The following is a 20,786-nucleotide window of genomic DNA, read 5'->3' on the forward strand; positions in this document are numbered from 1 at the left end:
GGACAATTACACTTTTGTTCTTGGAGAGTTAATAACAATTACTTGTAAAATGATCTTAAGTCTAGCATTTTGGTTTGAGATGAGGCAAAAGGGAAAACTTCTGACAACTACTTCAACTCTTTAATGATTACTGACTTATTCATTTCTATTTAATGGTTATTTGAACTTATTCATTTCTATTTGCATTAGTTCTGGTAGTTTATATTCTTCCAGAACACCATCTAGAGTTTGCTTATATTTTCAAATCTATTGGCAGAGATTATTTGTAGCATTTTTTATGACTTTTAAAATTTCTTGTGGTACCTGTACTTATGTCCTTATTTCATTCTTGATTTTGCTTATGTGTTTTTCCCCCCTTGGTCATATTTTCGGAGATCTAATACCTGTAAATAATCTTTTCAAATAATAAACCTCCAAAGTTCTTGAAAAATTTTCCCACTTGTTTATTACAAGTTCTCTTATTTTTGCTCTTTATTTCCTTCCTTCTACTTCCTTTGAATGTGGATATTCTTGACACTTTTCTATGCTGTTTAATACTTAACTCATTTCAATATCTCATTTATTAAATTGATAGTATTCTAATTTTATTTATATTGGTCTTACACATTTTTGGCTAATTTTGACATTTATTTTACATTAGGATTTTTGGTTTCTTTGCTTAGATTATTTTTCTCAATTTCTTAATTACACCTGTGAATTATCTACTTCTATTTATGCCATGTATCTTTTTATCTTTGGAATGGTTAGGGCTTATAGAACAATGCTAAATAGCAAGCGACAAAAGCTATTCTGATTTTCATTCTAACATGAAGGCCTATCCTGATTCACAGCTGATTCTTGATAAAGCGGCTTTGTTTATTTCCCCTATTCACCCCTCATTCATCCATTTGTAAAACATTATTAACTGCTGATCATGTGCAAAACATTATTCTAGGTACTAGGGATATAGTAGCTGTCTATATAGCCTATATAGTAGTGTCTCTTCACTCACAGAACTGATATTATGATTTCTCTTGAGGTTTCTAAGTTCCAGTAGATGTTTCTAAGCTCAGTATCTCTTCCAATACCAATAATTACCTCCAATTTTAAACACACACACTTGAATTTATGGCTTCTCTCAGCATCAATAACTAGCCAATATCTATAATGTTCCTGCCACTCCTTATTTCTTGCATCCCAATGTTGAAAAGACTCTTTGATAATATGGAATTATACTCCAAAACTATTCATTTCTTTCTTTTCAGTTAAAAAATTATTTTTTTCTTTTTCTTTTTTCTTTTTTGGTACTGGGGATTGAACTCAGGGCACTCGACCACTGAACCACATCTCATCCTTATTTTGTATTTTATTTAGAGAGAGGGTCTCACTGAGTTGCTTACTGCCGCACTGTTGCCGAGGATGGCTTTGAACTCACTAGCCTCCTGCCTCAGCCTCCCTCAGCTGGGATTATAGGCATTTGCCACTGCAGCTGGCCAGTTAAAAATTTTTAACAGCCACATTTATTTTGGTTTCAGTGAGATATATCTGCTCTAATTACTAAGTTTAATACTGAGAGTAGGAGTATTTTGTTGCATCTGCAGTATTTCAGACAAGTAAACAGATTCACTATGTAAGTCACCGCTCAATTTCTTCTGTGAGCTTCCCTCCACCTGCATAAATACCTTACTCCCCCCTCTGTATCAATGATGGGGTTTATTTTAATAATGATAAATGGGAGCAATTTACAGACTTGCTTTTCTTCACTGTGTTTAGTTAATTTCAAGGAGAGAGTATCTAAATACCATTGCAAGTATCTTCAATACAGAAACAAAATTCCTATTAAGAAAATTTCACCAATTTGACAAATGTGCTTCAAATTCAGGTCTTCTTCGAATAATGCTTTTTAATAAAATTTAAATTATGTCTGACATTTTTTAGGAGTAATTACCACCATTTATAGTTTTAAAAACAATTTGCAATATTTAACATAGCAAAAGTAGTTAAGCAATTTGAATTTCATGGGTCTATTCAAGTTATTAAAAACGTAAAGTATGACCACATTTGATAAGATCATCAACATGAACATGTCATTAGAAATAAAAACAGAAAACTTTCCAATGACTTCCTATTGTACTTAGGGATAAAAATCTAAACTTACAAAGTCTATAAGGCTCCCTATGATTTTCTTCCTTCTTCAAACTCTTTCCAAACTCAACTACATAGGCCTTCAATTCGGTTCCTCAAATTTACTCATGGTACAACTGCTCTAATTTCCATAATGCAGCCTCTTCCCTCTCATTCGAATCTCAGTTCAAGTGTTAATTCCTCCAATCTCCAGACCACCACCCACCCCCACCCATCATTCTCAATTTTTTTGTGAGCTTCCCTGTTTTATTTTATCATGATATCATGTTTTATTTCTTCATAGACTGTTAACAATATTTCTGTCTTATTTTCTCATTTATTACCTGTCTTCCTCACTGAAATATATACTCCTTAACTTCTTCTCTCTTTCAACACTAAACTCTTATATCTGCAAAAGATATTTATAACCTAAGTTTTAGAAACACATAAGTTTATTTAGCAGGCTACAGTTGTGGCTCAGTGGTAGAGAGCTTGACTAGCATGTGTGAAGCACTGGGTTAAATCCTCAGCACCATATTATAAAAAAATAAAATAAAGGTAAAATGTCCATCTACAGCTAAAAGTTGTTTTTAATTATAAAAAGTTTATTTAGCATTATCATACTGAAGATACACATCAGACTTTTCTGTTATTTCTAATATGAATAGCTGACATAAAAGAAAATAACCTATTATTTTATGTGTTTTATTTCTTTAGCTGTACAGAGAATTAATACTATTTTTTTCCTCCTCAGGTATAAGACTCAAAAAACTCTAGGGCTTAAGTGTTTTTCTTGCACAAAGGAAAAAGAATTTATAACTATTGAACAACTGCATAAGGTTCTAAAACACTCAAAAGAGTTTGTTTACAATTGTGGAACCTTGAAAAAGACCAGTATGAAATAAAAACTCTAGAAGTCTTTGAAATTGCAACAAAATACTAAGTTATAAAATCAATAACTTTTGTAAAGTTGAGATTCTAAACAATATTATTTAAACTATTGTCTTTACAAAGAAAATATTGCTTTAATTTCTGAGCAGAATACATAATAGATTAGCTAAAAGAAAAACAGTTTAAGAAAAAAATAGGAAAATTAAATGATAAATGATAGATCCAAATGAGAATTACATAATTCACTTTCATTTTCTTTTGTAAATTTGTTTTAAGAAGGTGAAAACTCTTTTTAGCATGAAATGTACATTTTCACTGTGCTATACCATATGTAAATAAGTAAACATACGTGTTCTGATTTAAGTACATAAAGTTCCTGATGGAGTTTATCGTTTTCACTTGATTGATCTGTCCCAGGTGAGGACTCATTTGTTACTGATGGTGAAAATAACTGTTCTTGCTTGCTTTCTCTTCTAATAGCCACATTTTCAAAAGAAATGTTCTCTTCCACTGCTGTTTTTGATTCTTCTCCAAAATCTTCACCTACATTAGATAATGATCCTTGAGAATCCTTGTTGATAATAGTTACTATTCCATCTTGTAAAGAACTTAAATGAACATCACACATGTTTATATTTTCTGCTCCATGATGGTTAATTAGGAGTTCTAGCTCTTGACATCTCAATAGAATTTTCTCTTTTTCTTGCTTTAAAGATTTGACTTCTTCACTGAGAAAATTAACCTCACCATGTTTCTGTTTTAATTGTTCAAAGAGATCAGACAGTTTCTCTGACAATTCTAGCTTTTCTCGCTTGGTTACCTCAAGTTTTTCCATAAGTTCTGTTGTATCTTTCTCAACAACTTCACAGATTTCTAATGGCTCTTCGACAAAAGCTTTGTCAGTATCAAGCATGGCACTTTTCACTTTGATTGTAGCTGGATTTATTCTTTGTAAATGAAGCTCTTCATTGAGTGCTTTAAGTTTACTTTTATACTCTAATTCTTGTTTGTTTTTACTGTCTTCTAAATCATCTTTTACCTTGAGAAGGCAAGTATACTCCTCCTGTAACTCTTGATAGTTAGCTTCAAAATTTTTTTCAGCAAATGAAAATGTACTTCTTTGATTTTCAATTTCTTCATTTAGCTGAATACACTGTTGCTTGAGGGCCTCATTCTCTTTTGTAAGCATTTCCATTTCTTTTTGCCAGATGCAATCTTTGGATATGGACTTTCTGGAGTCAATGAAAATCAATTTTTCTTCTTGTTCAGCAGGAACATAAATTTTCAACATGTCCTCAAAAGCTTTTTTCTCATTTTTAAGAATGTTATTTTCTGCTTCAAGTTGTGAAAACTTTTCTTTAAGGTCATCCTCTTTTTCCTTTATTTGTTTCTCCAATAATTCAATTTTAAGTTGTAATTCCGGAACTTCTTGTTCAAGCGTACCTTTTTCTTTTTTTTCTTGTCTTAATATTTCGATTTCCTCTTGGAGTTCATGCATCTGAAGGGTCATTTCTTCTGATTTTGAATCCATGATGGACTTCTGTAAATCTTTTAGTTTTGAAATTTCCAAAACCAACTGATTCTGCTTAGTTATCAAATTATCTTTTTCAAATTGCATTGTTTCCATCTTTTGACTCATTAAATTTTGTAAGCCATCTATCTGCTGTTTATAGTGAATGCCTAAGCTATCTTCAAGTTTTTCAATATTTATTCGATGTTCAAATTCTAAATCATCTTTTAGTTTCGAAAGTTCTTCTTCATGACTAAATAGGAGCTGTGTTCTCAGCCTCTCTAATTCAGCTTCTTGTGATTCAGCCATTCTGTCTAATACAGCATTTTTTTCTTTTTCCAACATTTCAAGTTTTATCTTGTAATTTGTAACTTTTGCTTCATGTTTTAACTCTAGTTCTTTCCTAGATTCAGATGCCAGAACAATCTCAGCTTTTAAAGTTTCCACTGTACTAAGGGACTTACGTGCTTCATTCAGTTGACTTTCTTGTTCAGCTATTATCATTCTAGCTCTCTGAATTTGGTCCCTTAAAAAGTTCAATTCTTCAAAAAGGTCATCAAGTTGTCTCTGCAGAGTAGATTTTTCTCCTGTAACTATTCCTAGTTCTTCTTGGAGTTTTTCCTTTTGCGCATTAGTATCTTGTAACTTCATATTTAGTTCATTTATTGCCACGTTCATTAACTTTATTTGATCTTCATTAATTGTAATATTTAAATGTGATTTTAAAACACTCTCAATTTCTTCCTTATGTTGTGCTTTAAGTTCCTCTATCTGTGACATGTGTTGCTTTATTAACTCTTGTTTCATCTGTACTATCTGTTGCCCATACATTTCATCCATCTCTGCTCGGAGTTGTTCTAATCTTTTCTGCATTTCTTGTTCCACCATTTTCTGTACCACATCAGATTCAAACTGGCTATCTGTGTAATGATGTCTTTTCTGAAGGTCTTCAAATGTACCCATTAATTGTTTAATTTCTTCAGAACATTGTCTTTCTTTTTGCTTAGAATTAGCCAGCTCTAATTTCATACTTGCAATTTGTTCTTGTAATTCTCTCATTAATTTTTCAGTGGCTGTGACTTGATCCTTTAGCTCAAGATTCTTTTTTTCTTCTTCTATTATTCTTATATTTAATGCCTGGATGATCGCCTCCTTTTCTTGTAATTCTTTTTTATTTGACTTTTCTACTTCATCTTGTTCCTTTAGAAAGAAAAGAAAATGAAAATATAAGAATGACATTTTTAGCTTCTGGCAACTTCTTATGGGTGTCTCCTTTTTATAAAATTCTATAAAAAGCAACTGTTGGGCCTGCCCCCCCCCCGTTTTTCCCAGTACAAGGAGACCTAGGACTCAGTACATATGAGCAAACAATATAACAGTTTTACCCTTCTTGGGAAGAAATTTCTCTTACACTGTGCTGTGATTAAATATTTAAATTTAAAAATGCAATCTAATTTGCCTAGCATGTGTGAGGCCTTGGGTTTGATTTCTAGCACCACCAAAAAAGCAAAACAAAACAAAAACCAGTCTGACTAAAATATCTATATAAACTATCACATTTTCATTTTTCTTATTAACTGGTCAATATTCTAAATATAAGTATTTCTGATGGCTAGTTATAGTACTACATACTATCTAGACACTCTCAGAAGACACAAAAATATAAAAACCTGTCCTCCCCTGGATTCCCATAAGAAACAAAAATAAATAAATAAATACCGGTCCTCCCCTGGATTCTAGTGATTTGAAGGTATTTCATGGACAAGTGCTATAAAATGAGAACAACAACAAGAACTAAAGTGGATTCCTTAAAGTCTTCCTTAACTTTATTCCTGGGGTTTTAAGTGAATCAGAAATTTAGGGATTTGCAATGCTTAAGTGACTGAACATCAAGTGACACCTAAGACCACTACTGTATATTTACAGCATACCAACTTGGGCTTAGACCCACAGTTCACACAGAAAGATAAAAGACCATCAGATAATTTTCCCCAGTTCCTATCTTTGGAACTGGAGATTAGGCTAAGACAAGACATATTAACGCATATTCATTAAACAGTTAAGAGCTATAGTCCCAAAGCCAAGGAAATAAGTGAAATCCATATAACTGATGAAAATATAGGTAAGGAAGTAAAGTTATCTTAAGGAGACACGAGTCCTTGCCAAACAGGACTTTTAGGCGCCTTGAATAAATGTACTAAGAAAATGTAGGCATTGATCAATTGAGTATAGTTCTTGGAAGAAGACCAACGCACCATCAACCTTTTAGAAGTCTGATCCCTCTTGAAAAACCATACTGAATGCAGAAAACAATGTTGGGAGTTACAGCAAGGAGCATTTAAGAAGTTTAGTCTACAGACATGAACATTACTACACTGAGATGGATGTAACAGGTTATCTCAACCTCATGCCACTGAACATCTGATTCCTCCAACACCCTTTCATCTAATACTTAATAAACAACTTTTTAAATTATTACCTGGCTTTTAAAATTCATCTGTCCATAGAAAGAATATAAAATCCAATGATCTTAAAATCTGAAGTTTGTGATAATTATTTCTCATTGTAAATTCACAGTCTTATATTTAGACTTAAACATTAACCTCTTGAACTAATTCACCTCTGATATAGCTCAAGAAAAAAAAATATGACTTCTGAGCCTAACAAATAGAGGCCAAATTTTGCACTACATAAACCAAGGTTATCTTGTGCAGCCTCTTGAGTGAGACTATGAGCTGTTGTCTGAGTGTCACATATTCCTTTTCCAATTACATCATATGTTATTACCAAGTGCTGAGCCTTCTTAATTTCTACACTAGAATGCAACATTAGTAAATTAGTGTAATCTATTAATCCTGGTATTTCTATCTGTACAATAAAGATAAATTTCCTCTATCTCCCAGAATGTGTTTGAGGTTAAAATAAAATAATTAAGGTATTTTATTTTTACTGAGCTTTATACAAATATATTCATATACTAGAAAGAAATTTATAAATCATTTGGAACCTATATAAAATGTAAAATCAGGACTGGGGCTGGGTCTCAGAGGTAGAGTGTTTGCCTCACACACATGAGGCACTGGGTTCAATTCTCAGCACCACATAAAAATAAATGAATACATAAAGATATATTGTTCATCTACAACTAAAAAAATTTTTAAAAAAGTAAAATCAGTTCATGATGGTCAATTTTAGCTAAACTGTTAAACAATAACTAGTTTTGAAAAATGTTAACATTGATATAAAAATCTGTTATAATTTTATTTCCTGATTTTCTATAAGATAAAAGGAACACTCCTCATAAAAGAAAATAACTTAATTCAACACTGTCCAACACCTAATATGATATCCATAATTCTTCATTCAACTATTAAACACCACAAATTCACAGTTTTCTTTGTTTAGCTTTTTTCAAATTACATGGTTTTAAATCACTTGTTCTATGTTACAAAACTGAGAGCCCTTCAGTCAAGGAAACCTCTATTTTTAGAACTACACCTGAAAGAGTGGGGAATAATATACTTCCTGTTTGTGACTACTATAACACAGGAGGTTTGGAGGATTAGGATAATGAGCCTTTGACTATCAATATAGTTACTTCAGCTGCTCTGACAGAACTACTTCTCAAAGGGATTAAATTTTTTGAAAACTGAGAAATTAAAATATAATAATAAGAACAATAAAAGTATTATTGCTAACATTCAAATAAACAGTTTATTTTCATTACTAAAATGAATTACATAAATTTTAGATTATCTGAAATTATACTGCCTAGTGACAATAAGAAATAATAAAATCCTAGATCCAGGCACTTTCAACTTAGGCCTCAATTGTCTTTCTACTCTTACCCTCCAGAAAGACACTTCCAAAGCCTATTGCTTTCTAAGTAAATTACTTTTTGCTCCCTATACATTTTCAACATTTCAGCCTGGGTCTTTATGCCCACTCCATACCCCACAAAGAATATCCTGCCTATCTCTATTTGTCATGAATTCATAAACAATTCTCTTGATTACCAAATAGGTATTGAATAGCTGTTCCATATATTATACCAATTTATGGGTAAACAAAATATAAATAACACATTATTCCAATTTATAGATCTATCTCAAATATTACTTCCCTGCTGATGTCTACCCTGAGTCTTTTCCTCATAAATCAGACCTCGTCAAAACATTCATAACACTTGTTACCTGCACTTACTTTTTATTTTGTGGTAACTTGTGTACATGCCGCACCTCTCCATGGGTTCAGTGAAGAAAGGGGACATCTTAAGGTCCGTCATATATCTTTTGCAAGGGTTACTACAGAATAGGTATTCTGTAAACACTTGCATAATCTTTAAATTACCTTAGTTGAAAAGCATGCCCTTCTCATAATTTTAATTTGTACATTTCCTATTTTTCAAAGAGGAGTCTCTGGAGTCAGATAACTGAGCTTTGAAATCTGGCTCTATCAATACATCACTTCTGCACCTGGATTATTTCCTTCATCTTGCATTGTCTTGGTACCATCATTTGTAAATGATAAAGGTACCCTTATCTCATGGGGTTGTAGTGATGATTCAATGCATTAATATGTGTAAGAGGCTTTGAATACTGCCTGTTATAGAGTAAGTACTTAATAAGTGCTAGTTAAGGCTTTTGTTATCCAAACAATATTCTTGTCTTGGTAATTTCTCAACTTCCTGTAGAATCTTCTAAGTTTATAAAATATGCTGTATTATATGTATTCTCCATCTTCATTGTTCCCAGATTCTGTATTTGCCTACTTGCTCAAATTTATTTGAAACCCACAAATCCATACCAATGGTGCTTTCATAGACATCTGTAGACACACACAGAGTGATGGAAAGAAATTTGAGTTACTGTAAAATGATGTTCAGCTACATTCAAACACGGTGATCACACTGCCTTGTTTCAGCTCTCACAGAGCAAAAAAGAGGACAGAGATGGCAAGGATCAGAGTGCAGTGTAGTGCAAGGAGCTCAGAATTTCAACTCTGGCACCTATTAATGGGGAAGCTTCAGGCAAATCACATCTAAACTTCAACTTCTCAAAAAAAAAAAACAAAAAAATGGAATCTACTAGCATGAATTGCTTTTAAGATTAAAGATTACAATCCATGTGATACATTTCCTACCAGGAGCACTTATTGACTAAATAATTCCCCCAAACTGGAATATAACTCAAGTGAATAAAAAGAATCAACCACAATTTTTTCTAGTTTAAATTTACAAAATTTCTTTTTCAGAATTTTATAATCATGGCTAAAATAAGAAGAAATACATTTAGTTGGAGGAAAAAGGATAAAAATCCTAGTCATAAAAATAGATTCTCCTGAGACTTTAGTTTAACATAGGCAGATCACTTTTAAGGAGCAGAGTAATGAGTAGTATCATCTTTAAAACTATTACTACGAAATTCTCAATGTTTTTGAAATATATTATTTTATATACTCAAAGAGTTTGTCTCAATTATGAAATTTTGGGTGCATATGCATAAAAAAAGATAAACACCTCCATTAAAAACTTTAACGTTAATTACAAAGCTGCTACAAGTAGGTTGACTTCCTTAAGACACACATACCATTTCATATACTTTAATTTTCTCCTGTAAGAAATTAATTTGCATTTTGAAGTCTTCTTTCTTTGTTTGATAATCTTCTAATAGATGGTCTTGTTCTTCAAGCCGTTGTTGATGAGTGAGAATCTGTTGTTTGGCTTGCAGTAAATCTGCAGCTGTGTTACTGCGAGTGCTGTTTCGTAGAGTTTCACTAGCCTGTAACTTGAAAATAGAAAGAAATCTCAAAATATTAAATTTTGAAGTGACACTTTATTGTACCCTCAGCCCACAGGGGTTCTCTGGAAACTATGCTCACTTCATAGGCTTACTATCTCAGTCAACATGTTTCCATGCTGTCAACATGCTGATAGGTCATGTGCACTTTGGGTAATGAGCCAAAGAATTTACCTTTCACATTATAAAGCTGAAAAAATAGGAGAAATAAGACAGGCAGACAGGCAGAGAAAAATGCAGACTGAAAGTTCTTCCTGGATTCTTGATGACTTTTCAAACTCTAGTTCCAATTTCTCTCAGAGTTCTGATTGTATTTCTGCCCTTAAGTTCTATAAACAAGCCTGTATTCTTACCTTAAATTCCTCCCTTTTGTTTAACGCAATTAGATTATAGTTCCAACTAAAGATAAATGGAATATATCCAGTTGTCAGTCTAGTTATAATTGAGAACCTAATTAACATAAAACCATACCAGGGTTGGAAAAAGTAGGGTGTAACTGCAGGTTAAATTTCTGCAAAAATACACCTGATAAGACTTTGTAGAATTTTTAAATAGAGACAGGGAAGAAGTACAAAGAAAACAACAGCAAGAAACTACCCAAGAAGTATAAATTAAATTCTTGATTAACGTAACACTTATTCACTAGTTTTTCCAGTACGAATAAACAAATGGCTTTATAACAGATTTGTTCTAGAAAGTGAAAAAATTTAAAAATTCATTATAAAAATCGAGTAAGTCTTGTTCTACTTGTAATACTTACTTGTTGGAATTGAATCTGCAATTTTTGACTTTGCTCCGTCAACTCTAAACATTTTCTCACCATTTCGTCCCTTTCCCTTCTTGCCTGTTGTAAATTGGCGGTGAGCTGTGTGATAATACTATCTCTTTGTTTAACTGCTGCTTCAAATTCTTGTAACTAAAGGAAATCAGTGAAAATAATTACATTCCAGGCTTATATTTTACATGAAACTGGTTATCATTGTTACAAGCAACTTTTTAAAAAATATGAGATTCAAAACACATCAGTGGAATTCTTACAATGCTATCTCCCACATTTGAAAGCTATGAGCTTTAAGAAATTTGTTTTACTTCCAAATCAATCTGAAAGAAATTAATGTGCACATGCAAAAAATTTTCACTTGTTCTGGCTTTTCTATATATCTAATTCTAGAAGCAAATGCCTTTATATTGGGGAGCTCCCCCAATCTGTTACCGGGCAACACCACCAACTTGTTTTTGGAGAGGATGAAACTGAAATCTATTCTGTCATCCTCATTAATATCCCATTTTCATCTTGATTCATAACTGATTACTTAATACAAGAGATCTCACTCTAACTGCAGATAATATTTACAGGGACTTGCTGACATTCTTAATGGGTTTAAGTCATCATTTTAAAAAAAATAAGATTTATACCACAATTTTCTTTCAGGCTCATTAGAAAAACATCTGTCCTGAAATCACTGAAGATATTTTACTCTATCTTATTAAGGTAAATAAACAAAGTAACATACATGTTACCCCTATTAGTTGAATTCTAGGTGTAAAATGGGATTCTTAATACTATGTGCAAGAACCCCATTTTTCTCGTGAATGAGATAATCTTAAGTTAACACCTGTAATTCTCATTAAATAAAAAAACTATCACTAAAATTTGCTGGAGGGCTGGGGATGTGGATCAAGTGGTAGTGCACTCGCCTAGCATGCATGAGGCACTGGGTTTGATTCTCAGCACCACATAAATGTAAAATAAAGATATTGTGTCCACCTAAAAAAAAATAAATATTGAAAAAAAAATTTCCTGTTTTTGTTTTTGTGAGTAGCAAACAAAGGCCACAGAAGGTAAATGTACCTGATGCAATCCGTCAGTCACATAGGTGGCCCTCATTTCTTCCAGTTCTCTATTCAGTTCTTCGGGCTCATGTTCAGGTTTTCCAACTAATTCGTTTTCTATCAACTCTAGGCGAGTCTCACTATAGTGTGCGCCTTGTTCAGAATAAGAATCAATGACACCAAATTCTTCTTCCTAAATTAATCCAATATTTTTAATAATTCAGTACTAGCAACATTCCTGAGAGAGGAATTCAAATATTGAATTCCATAGCAAAATCCACTTTAAAACATCACTCTTCACTTTGAAGTTCACTTCTATGGTAATCTGGTTTGCTATTAATGTGATATTACCCCTAAACAGCATATCTGCAAATTTTGTTCCAATTCCATGTTATAATAGAAATGAGGTAACTTTGTTTTGTTAAGCAGTAAAGAAGATCTAGTAACTTTTAGAAATCACATACAGAAAGAATTACATACAGGAGAAAGCTTGGTTAGTAAGTCAAATGGTTTTAAATAATAAAAAAAATATTAGTATCATGAGTAGTTTTATATACTGTACCATTAATAAATTGGTAGGCTTTCCTGTTTTCACCACATTACAGCAATCATTTACCTGTATAAAAACAATTTCCTGATATATTATGATAGACCAAATTTTATTTACCTAACAATAATATTTCTACTAACTGTGTATCTTTTACATCTAGGGAAAATGCCTTAATAGCAAAACAAATATGGTAATTATATTTAACTGAAGTATCTAAGAGGCATATCAAATGCCAATCATTCCTCAAACATCTAAGTTCTTACAATGCAAAAGACACTTTCATTTAAGTTAACTGAAGTTCTAAGTGCAGTTCCTATTTAGTCTTCAGAAAGAAAACTAAAAGCTTCAAGTTACTAGATCTTCTTTTACAAAATGCTTCCTTAAAATTAGCTAAATATATTTTTAAAATTAAGCCTTATTTATTTTCAAATAAAACCATTTACTGGTATAAATTTTATTAAAGGCTAGTAAGCAAGCCAAGGGAAATAAAGAGGTAAAGAACACTCCCCTAAAAACTTTCCTCTGGGGATAGTACTATTGCTAGTCATGCAAATCCAGACAGATGTGGGGGCTTTCTTTAACATATCACCACTTGTCTATGGAACAGATATTTAGTAGTAAGAGAAAGGAGGATGATAGAATATGTATATAGGGTTTAAGGAGTGGGAAATTAATTTCTTATCAATTAATCATTTAATTGCCTTTTTACCACTAAGAATACAAAAACTAACTTCATTCCTGCCCACATTCCTGCCCATATCTTAAGCCTTCACAATTCTATGTTAATAGAACCCAGAAGAATGAAATTGTTAACATTGAAATATGTGGGACAGACTAGTCAGAATGTCTAGAGTTAGGATTAAGTCTGTATGAGCCATGACACATTAAAAAGTAAAAATCCTAGGACTGAAGATGTAGCCCAGTTGTAGAGCATCTGTCTAGCATGAGCAAGGCCCAATACCCACAACTGCCAAATAAAAGGGGGAGAGGGTCCTAAATAAGAGACTTCTAAAAAATCAGTTTGATTCCTCTACTTTTATTCTAAGAATAATCTCTGAGAAATAAAGCTAAAGGGAAGGCAAAAAAACTAGTTTTGTTAACACATTATTGTAATTGGTGAAAAACCACAAGAATGTAGAATACTACTTCTAGATACAAAGTCACTTGTGATAATTTTCAAATTATAATACTTCTAAATTTCAATTAGTTTTTCATGACTCAGAAATGACACATTCTAATTTTAGTACACACTAAAATTTCTATTTTGAAGTAACAGTGTAATAAAATGAATATTTGTAAATATCATCAAAGATCATGTCAAATACCATGTTATCAGTATTACATAAATTATTTATCCAGTATAATAGTTATATCTAATACCTCTATAGCAAATATTCAGTTAGTTCTCCTCTAATTCAGTTTAAACATATTTATAATGCCCCACAATGAGTTGGTTAGGATCTATCTCCAAGTACTTTCTGGCCATCATGTTGCCCATTGTTAGTTCTCCTCTAATTCAGTTTAAACATATTTATAATGCCCCACAATGAGTTGGTTAGGATCTATCTCCAAGTACTTTCTGGCCATCATGTTGCCCATTGTAGAGTTGTGTTGAAGTGCCTGGACTGTTATGATCTGCTCTGAGTTCGCTGTTTAGCCCTGAGTGCTAGTCACAATGCAGCAGGTTGAAGACAGCCTACTGGAGGATTGTCACAACCTTCATAACTAAGATTCTCAACTTCTTATCTAAGATTTTTTTCATAAGTTTGCAGAAGAGTTCTCAAACTTCACCTCACTCTCCTCCATTTCATTCTTCTCATCCTCATCTTTAGTTAGTTGCAGGCCTTCCCACCAAATTCCCCAAGCTACAGCATATAATACTCATCAATATACAAACTGAAAGCCCTGTTTCTCCACTCCACAAAAGCAGAGTTGCTATCTGATCTTTGCTCTCATCAGTGATGAGACCTGAGTCTCCTTCAGGCAACAGACATTTTTGACAGAAAAGTGATCTCACCTCCAGACTGGGAGGTATGATAGTCAAGCAGCTCAGAAAGGCATCAGTAGTTATTGGGAGTCCTCAGAGCTTCCAGGTTTTAGAGAGTTTAAGAGAATGCCTCTGAAATTTTTTTCCCTATAGTTTTCTTTATTTTGTGCCAGCTCAGAAAAAAGCTCAAGGCAAATTTTAACAATGTCTTTGTGAATGACTTTCAAGATTTTTCTCTGATGGAGCATTTTCTTGGGAGATGTTCAGAGGCAGGTCCTCAGAGAACCACACCATGGAAAAAGTTGAGATAATTCTGGTTTGCAAGTACAAGGCTAGCCTGAGCAACTTAGCAAGTAAGTTTCAAATAAAAACAGCTGGGAATGTAGCTCAGTGGTAGAGCGCCCCTGGGTTCAATCCCCAGCAACAAACACACACCCACACTCAAACAACAAAAATAAAAACTAATATGTTAATTTAAGAACATAGTTTTTTGAGCTGGGATTGTGGCTCAGCGGTAGAGTGCTTGCCTAGCATGGGCAGGACCTGGGTTTGATTCTCAGCACCACATTAAAAAATAATAATAAAATAAAGGCATCGTGTTGTGTCCATCTACAAAAAAGATTCATATTCATTCTCATTCTCTCTCTCTCTCTCTCTCTCTTTTAAAAAAAAGGACATAGTTTTTCTATTAGAAGCCTACAATAAATTCAGACTTATGAAATATACTAAGTTGCGTAAACATTCAGAGTAAAGAATAATTTTCCATGTACTCTAAACTTGGGAGCAAAGAAATGACAATCATATCTAAAAAGAATAAGATAACAAAGTGATACTTATTGCAAACATATAAAGAAGGCAGGTATTTCTTAAGAGACCAATGCCTATTGTATAGTTTATCACCTGAAATAAAAATCATCATTGTCAGGCATGGTGATGCACACCGTTAATCCCATCTTCTCAGGAAGCTGAGACAGGAGGATCACAAGTTCAAAGATAGCCTGGGCAACTTAGTGAGAATCTATCTTAAAATAAAACTGAAAAAGGGCTGGGAATGTAGCTTGGTGACAAAGTGCTTTCCTAGCATCTACAAGGCCCTGATTTCAATGCCCATGCACTCGCACAACACTACAGCAACATTAATTCCAATAAACATTTATATATATAAATGTGTATATATGTGTGTGTATATATATATATATATATATATATATATATATATATATATACACACATACATATATATACACACACTAGTATTCAAACATTTGTAAAAAGCATTACTATAAAAATCATACTAATTATAAAATTTTTACTGTGTTAAATGGCTATCTTAAAATGGTCATGGATCGTAGAAATGCAGACTCACTTTCCTAAAAACCAAAATAGGGCTGCTATATAATTAAGGATTAAGCAATTCAAACAGTTAAGACTTTAGCTAACCACTGGAAAAAGATACAGCAGTAAAATATAATTTTCAGTTTTTCAATCCATTTATATTATATTATGTTACCTTAAATTATATTAAATATATATACAGAAGCATATAAATTTATAAGAAATAAAGTACAAAAAATCAATAATTTCAAAAAAATATCAATTTTATCTATGACATTTTTAATTGGGATATGTTAGTCTTACCTCCGAAGTGTAATCTTCTGCTGTGGTTGAAATCTCACTTTCCGGCTACAACAAAAGTAAAACATGATTACAATTATGACATTTTTTCCCTGCTAAATATCATACTTTACAAAAAAAAAATAATCCTGCTTTACTAAGACGTTGCTGTTAGTAACAATGATAGAAAATTTAAAAAAATACTATTAAAAAACTAGTAAAAATTATCCAAATCTTTAAAAATTTCATTTCATTATGAATTATAATGACTTATAATAATGCATATAAAGTTTATAACAAGGCATTGTTATAAATACAAAAGTACCAGAACTTTTACATATATAGTAGATGTCATCTGTAAGCCAAAAGCATCAAAGACACCATTCCTCTAATTCATGTAACTCTATTAAATAAAAGTAAATCCTTAACATGCCATCAGAAAAGTTCAAGTTCTTTAAAAGAATCATCAGTTCTTGATGCTAAAAAGTCAATGACTTTGTCAATCTTCCCTCAGGTGGATGTTAATGACTTTTCACTGCCACTACTTTCTAGTTAGAGGTAGAATGTTTTAAAATCTGGATGAATACTTACATCAATAGAAAAGACCTCCTCATGCTTAAGCATTTCTTCATTGTTTAGAGTTCTCATTATTGTGGATTCAGACATCACGGCTGATCCAACACCCTGAGAACTATTTGTGAACATCTCCTCACTCTTTGATTGATCAATATTCAAGCCATGAACATCATTTTTACTGCTTGAGGTTTTCTTCTTTTTTGGCTTCTTATGAGGGTTTTGTCCATCCAATCGAGCTCTTCTTTGTCGAAACTGGGCAAGCTACAGGAAAAAAGTATCATTAATATCAATGATAATTTTTCTTTGGGATCACTTTATTTAAAAGATCAAACTATCACCAAATTAAAACGATCATAATAATATAGATGACCTCACAGTTTCAGAATAACTATTGGATTGAATATTCGGGTTGTAAAGGTTGTAAACCTAGGTACTTGTGAATGAACTTATTAAATATTGAGGGGTAAGAAATTAACATGTCAGGGCTGGGGATGTGGCTCAAGCAGTAGCGTGTTCGCCTGGCATGCATGCGGCTCCGGGTTCGATCCACAGCACCACATACAAACAAAGATGTTGTGTCCGCCGAAAACTAAAAAATAAATATTAAAAAATAAAAAAAGAAAGAAAATTAATACAAACCCTTCTTTAAAAAAAAAAAAGAAATTAACATGTCAAGTCTAAAGAAGAGGAAATTAGCTGAGTTAGGGGAAAAACTATTCTATAACTAGAATAGGGGAATAGAGGGACTCTCATTCACAGTATAATCTCTGGATTTAAGATTATATGAAAATACACACAAAAACAAGGAGCTCCAAACACACTTGTTCTGGTCTACTACTTTATACAAAAGATATTGTCTATAATTATCTTTTATACAAAAAAAGATAATTAGCCTATTAGCTATACAAATGCTCAATGCAACCATATTTATAGTGGGAAAAACCTTACAAGTAACTTAAAATTTTAAACAGCAGTGTTTTCTACCCTTTATCATTTGTCTGTCATCATCAGAATTTGTACCAAATCCTAGTCGTCGACACGTTATCATTTACTTAACATATTTTAAACAGTGTATTTTCTTTAAATTTATTTTAAAAGGAGATGTAATCTCTGGCATAAATTGAAAGTTAATATCACTTGTTATTTCTTTTAAGAGATAAATTGAAAGTAAAAGAAATGATAAATCTATTATTGAAATTTTAGTAAGAGGTTGCTGAAGGCTATGAAAAAAATGGACAAAATAAAAGACTGTTAAAGAGAGACAAGCATCAAACAGATTTTCGTTATCATAAGCAGAAAGAAAACTGAAAAAGGTAAAAACTTTCTTACTATACTATCCAAAGTTTTTTAAGACCTAAAATATTTTCTTACCACCTAAAATCAGAAGTACACATTATATACCAGGTAACACTAGAACTAATTATGGTGAACTTATATTAAAAATGCCAATGCAAGCAATTGCTATTAAAGACTTTGTGATATAATAGCAGGTATAAAGTAGTATTGTAGCATATCTATTTCTTTTGATGAAAGGAAAATTACACTTCATTTTTTAAAAGATAAGGCAAGTCTTAGGCTCATAGCTTTCAATGATTATATCCAGTATGAATTTAAACATCATTATATTCATAGGCATAGGTAAATTCTGGAAAACTACAACCTTAACAACTTTTGTTTACATTTGGAGTTCAGATTACAGGTATTTTTCCTATTGCTCACTTACATTTTATTTATTTATTCTTAAGAATTTTTTTTGATGGACACAATACCTTTATTTTATTTATTTTTATGTAGTTCTGAGGATCAAACCCACAGCCTTGTATGTGCTAGGCAAAGGATATATTGCTGAGCTATTACTGTATTTTTTTAAATACAGTAAGTATTCTGATTTTTATATAAAGCAACTACTGAGAAAGACTTAAATTTAATTTGAGCTCCTGAACACTCTTAAGAGGAGAAAAAAGAAGACCTCATGTAAGTTCCTTTCTGCCTTAAAAAGAGGAAATATATGCCTAGAATTACCATAACTCTTAACCAGACCAATTACAAAGACAGCAAATAAATTTCTTATTATCTAAAGTATTAAAGCAATCTTGCTAATGTTACTATCAAAATATGTGGCAAATACATTATTTATAAATAACATTTTATACTTAAATTATCTGCTGTAGATGAAGAAAAGCATATAAACAAGTTCTATTCCCTTAATAAAGATATTTAATTCATAAGTCAGAAATAGCTCATGATTATACTTACAGAGAATAAAAATATATGACATTTAACATTTTTCCCAGTTATTTAGTAACTACCCAGTGTGTTGAGGAACAGGTGCAAGACCAGTTGCCTCTATTTTCACATTATTAAGCTGCTGAAATGTACTTGAACTACTTGGAGCATAGCAGATCATTCTTAAAAATAAACTAACTAGAATATTGGCAAATACTTTATCTATAAATAGAATCAGAAATCCAGGAGCATTATTTAAAAACATCCCTTTCAGAGAATGCAATGCCAAAAAATAAATACTAATAATAACATTTATAATATTTATACTCAATTTCAGAAACTTCTTGAAATATCACGTTTCTGCATCAGAATATATTTAGTCAGCAAAATTTATCAAGGCAAAGATGAAGATTTTGCTTAAAATTCCAAGTGTTAGATTATATCAATAATTTATATCTAATATTTATTCAAATATCAAATATATAACAAAGGAAAAAATTATTAACTTTGCATTATAGAAAGAATGACTTAGATCTGGGGATGTGGCTCAGTGGTAGAGTGCTTGCCTAGCAAGCACAGAGGGCCCAGGTTCAACCATCAGTACAAAATGAAAGATAGATAAATAAAGAATGGAAAGTTTGATTTAAACAACAACAACAACAACAAAATAACAAAAAAAAAACCCTCCAAAATACTAATATCTGTTACTAAATGCAAAAAGAAGCACACAGATATGGAATAAAAAGTAGAAATAGTTCCATTATAGTATTTAGAATGAATCACTTCTACAAACATAATTAAAGATACTGTTCTAGGCCTATACTACTCATTATATGAGTCATATTATTTTTTCAGAAAAACTAACCAGAAGGTAAACCCCATGAGGGCAAGGATTTTTTTCCTCCCTACTTCTATATATTAAAAGCCTAGAGCAATATTAAATAAATATATGTTGAATTTTTTATCTATTTTTTTAAAAAGATGTTAGAGTCTGTAAACAAGTCTGGATGGGTGCCTGGCATTTTGCCAGAGGGAGTGGTTTGTGAAATAACGCCACTGAGCCATTAAATGTGGAGATTCCTGATTGGTTGACTGCTGTATCTAGTTTATGTTAATTAGATAAGCTGTGTGGAATGTATAAATACTGCTCCTGTCCTACAATAAACGGCTCCCATTCCTGCTGTATCAACATACACAAGTTGTTCGTCATCCCCTGGCTAGTTTGCTGCAGCCGGACTGCGGCAAAAAGAGAGAGAGAGAGAGAGAGAGAGAGAGAGAGAGAGAGAAAGAGAGAGAGAGATAGAGAGAGAGAATTTTAATATTTATTTTTTAGTTATCAGCAGACACAACATCTTTGTTTGTATGTGGTGTTGAGGATTGTACCCGGGCCGCATACATGCCAGGCGAGCGCGCTACCACTTGAGCCACATCCCCAGCCCCTATGTTGAATTTTTTAAAAGGATAATTTATCTTTTATTGAAAAGTCACCACACTAAGCAAGATCATATAAAAGGCATACCTAATTCTACTTTATTAAAATGTTCCATGGTTTCAAAATTAAAATGAACAATTTTCAAATTACTTGAATCACTCTTAAGAGGTGAAAGATAAAAGAATGAGACTAAGTGAATTTCTTTGTTCCTTAAAAAGAGGAAATATATGATTGGAATTACTGTAACTATTAAATAGACCAACTAC

The 20,786-nt window shown here is 32.1% G+C and overlaps 1 protein-coding gene across 1 annotated transcript in view; it reads right to left on the minus strand.

Moving 5' to 3' along the window:
* LOC143410724 (A-kinase anchor protein 9-like) overlaps positions 1-20,786 on the minus strand; it is a 72,766-nt gene that overhangs the window by 36,037 nt on the left and 15,943 nt on the right. The window contains 7 exon segments of the mRNA XM_077110658.1: positions 3,344-5,704; positions 10,093-10,290; positions 11,063-11,218; positions 12,155-12,328; positions 12,698-12,751; positions 16,311-16,355; positions 16,878-17,123. Of these exon segments, the coding sequence (XP_076966773.1) occupies positions 3,344-5,704; positions 10,093-10,290; positions 11,063-11,218; positions 12,155-12,328; positions 12,698-12,751; positions 16,311-16,355; positions 16,878-17,123 (3,234 nt within the window).

Source organism: Callospermophilus lateralis, chromosome 11, assembly GCF_048772815.1.
Source record: "Callospermophilus lateralis isolate mCalLat2 chromosome 11, mCalLat2.hap1, whole genome shotgun sequence".
NCBI classification, from domain to species: Eukaryota; Metazoa; Chordata; class Mammalia; order Rodentia; family Sciuridae; genus Callospermophilus; species Callospermophilus lateralis.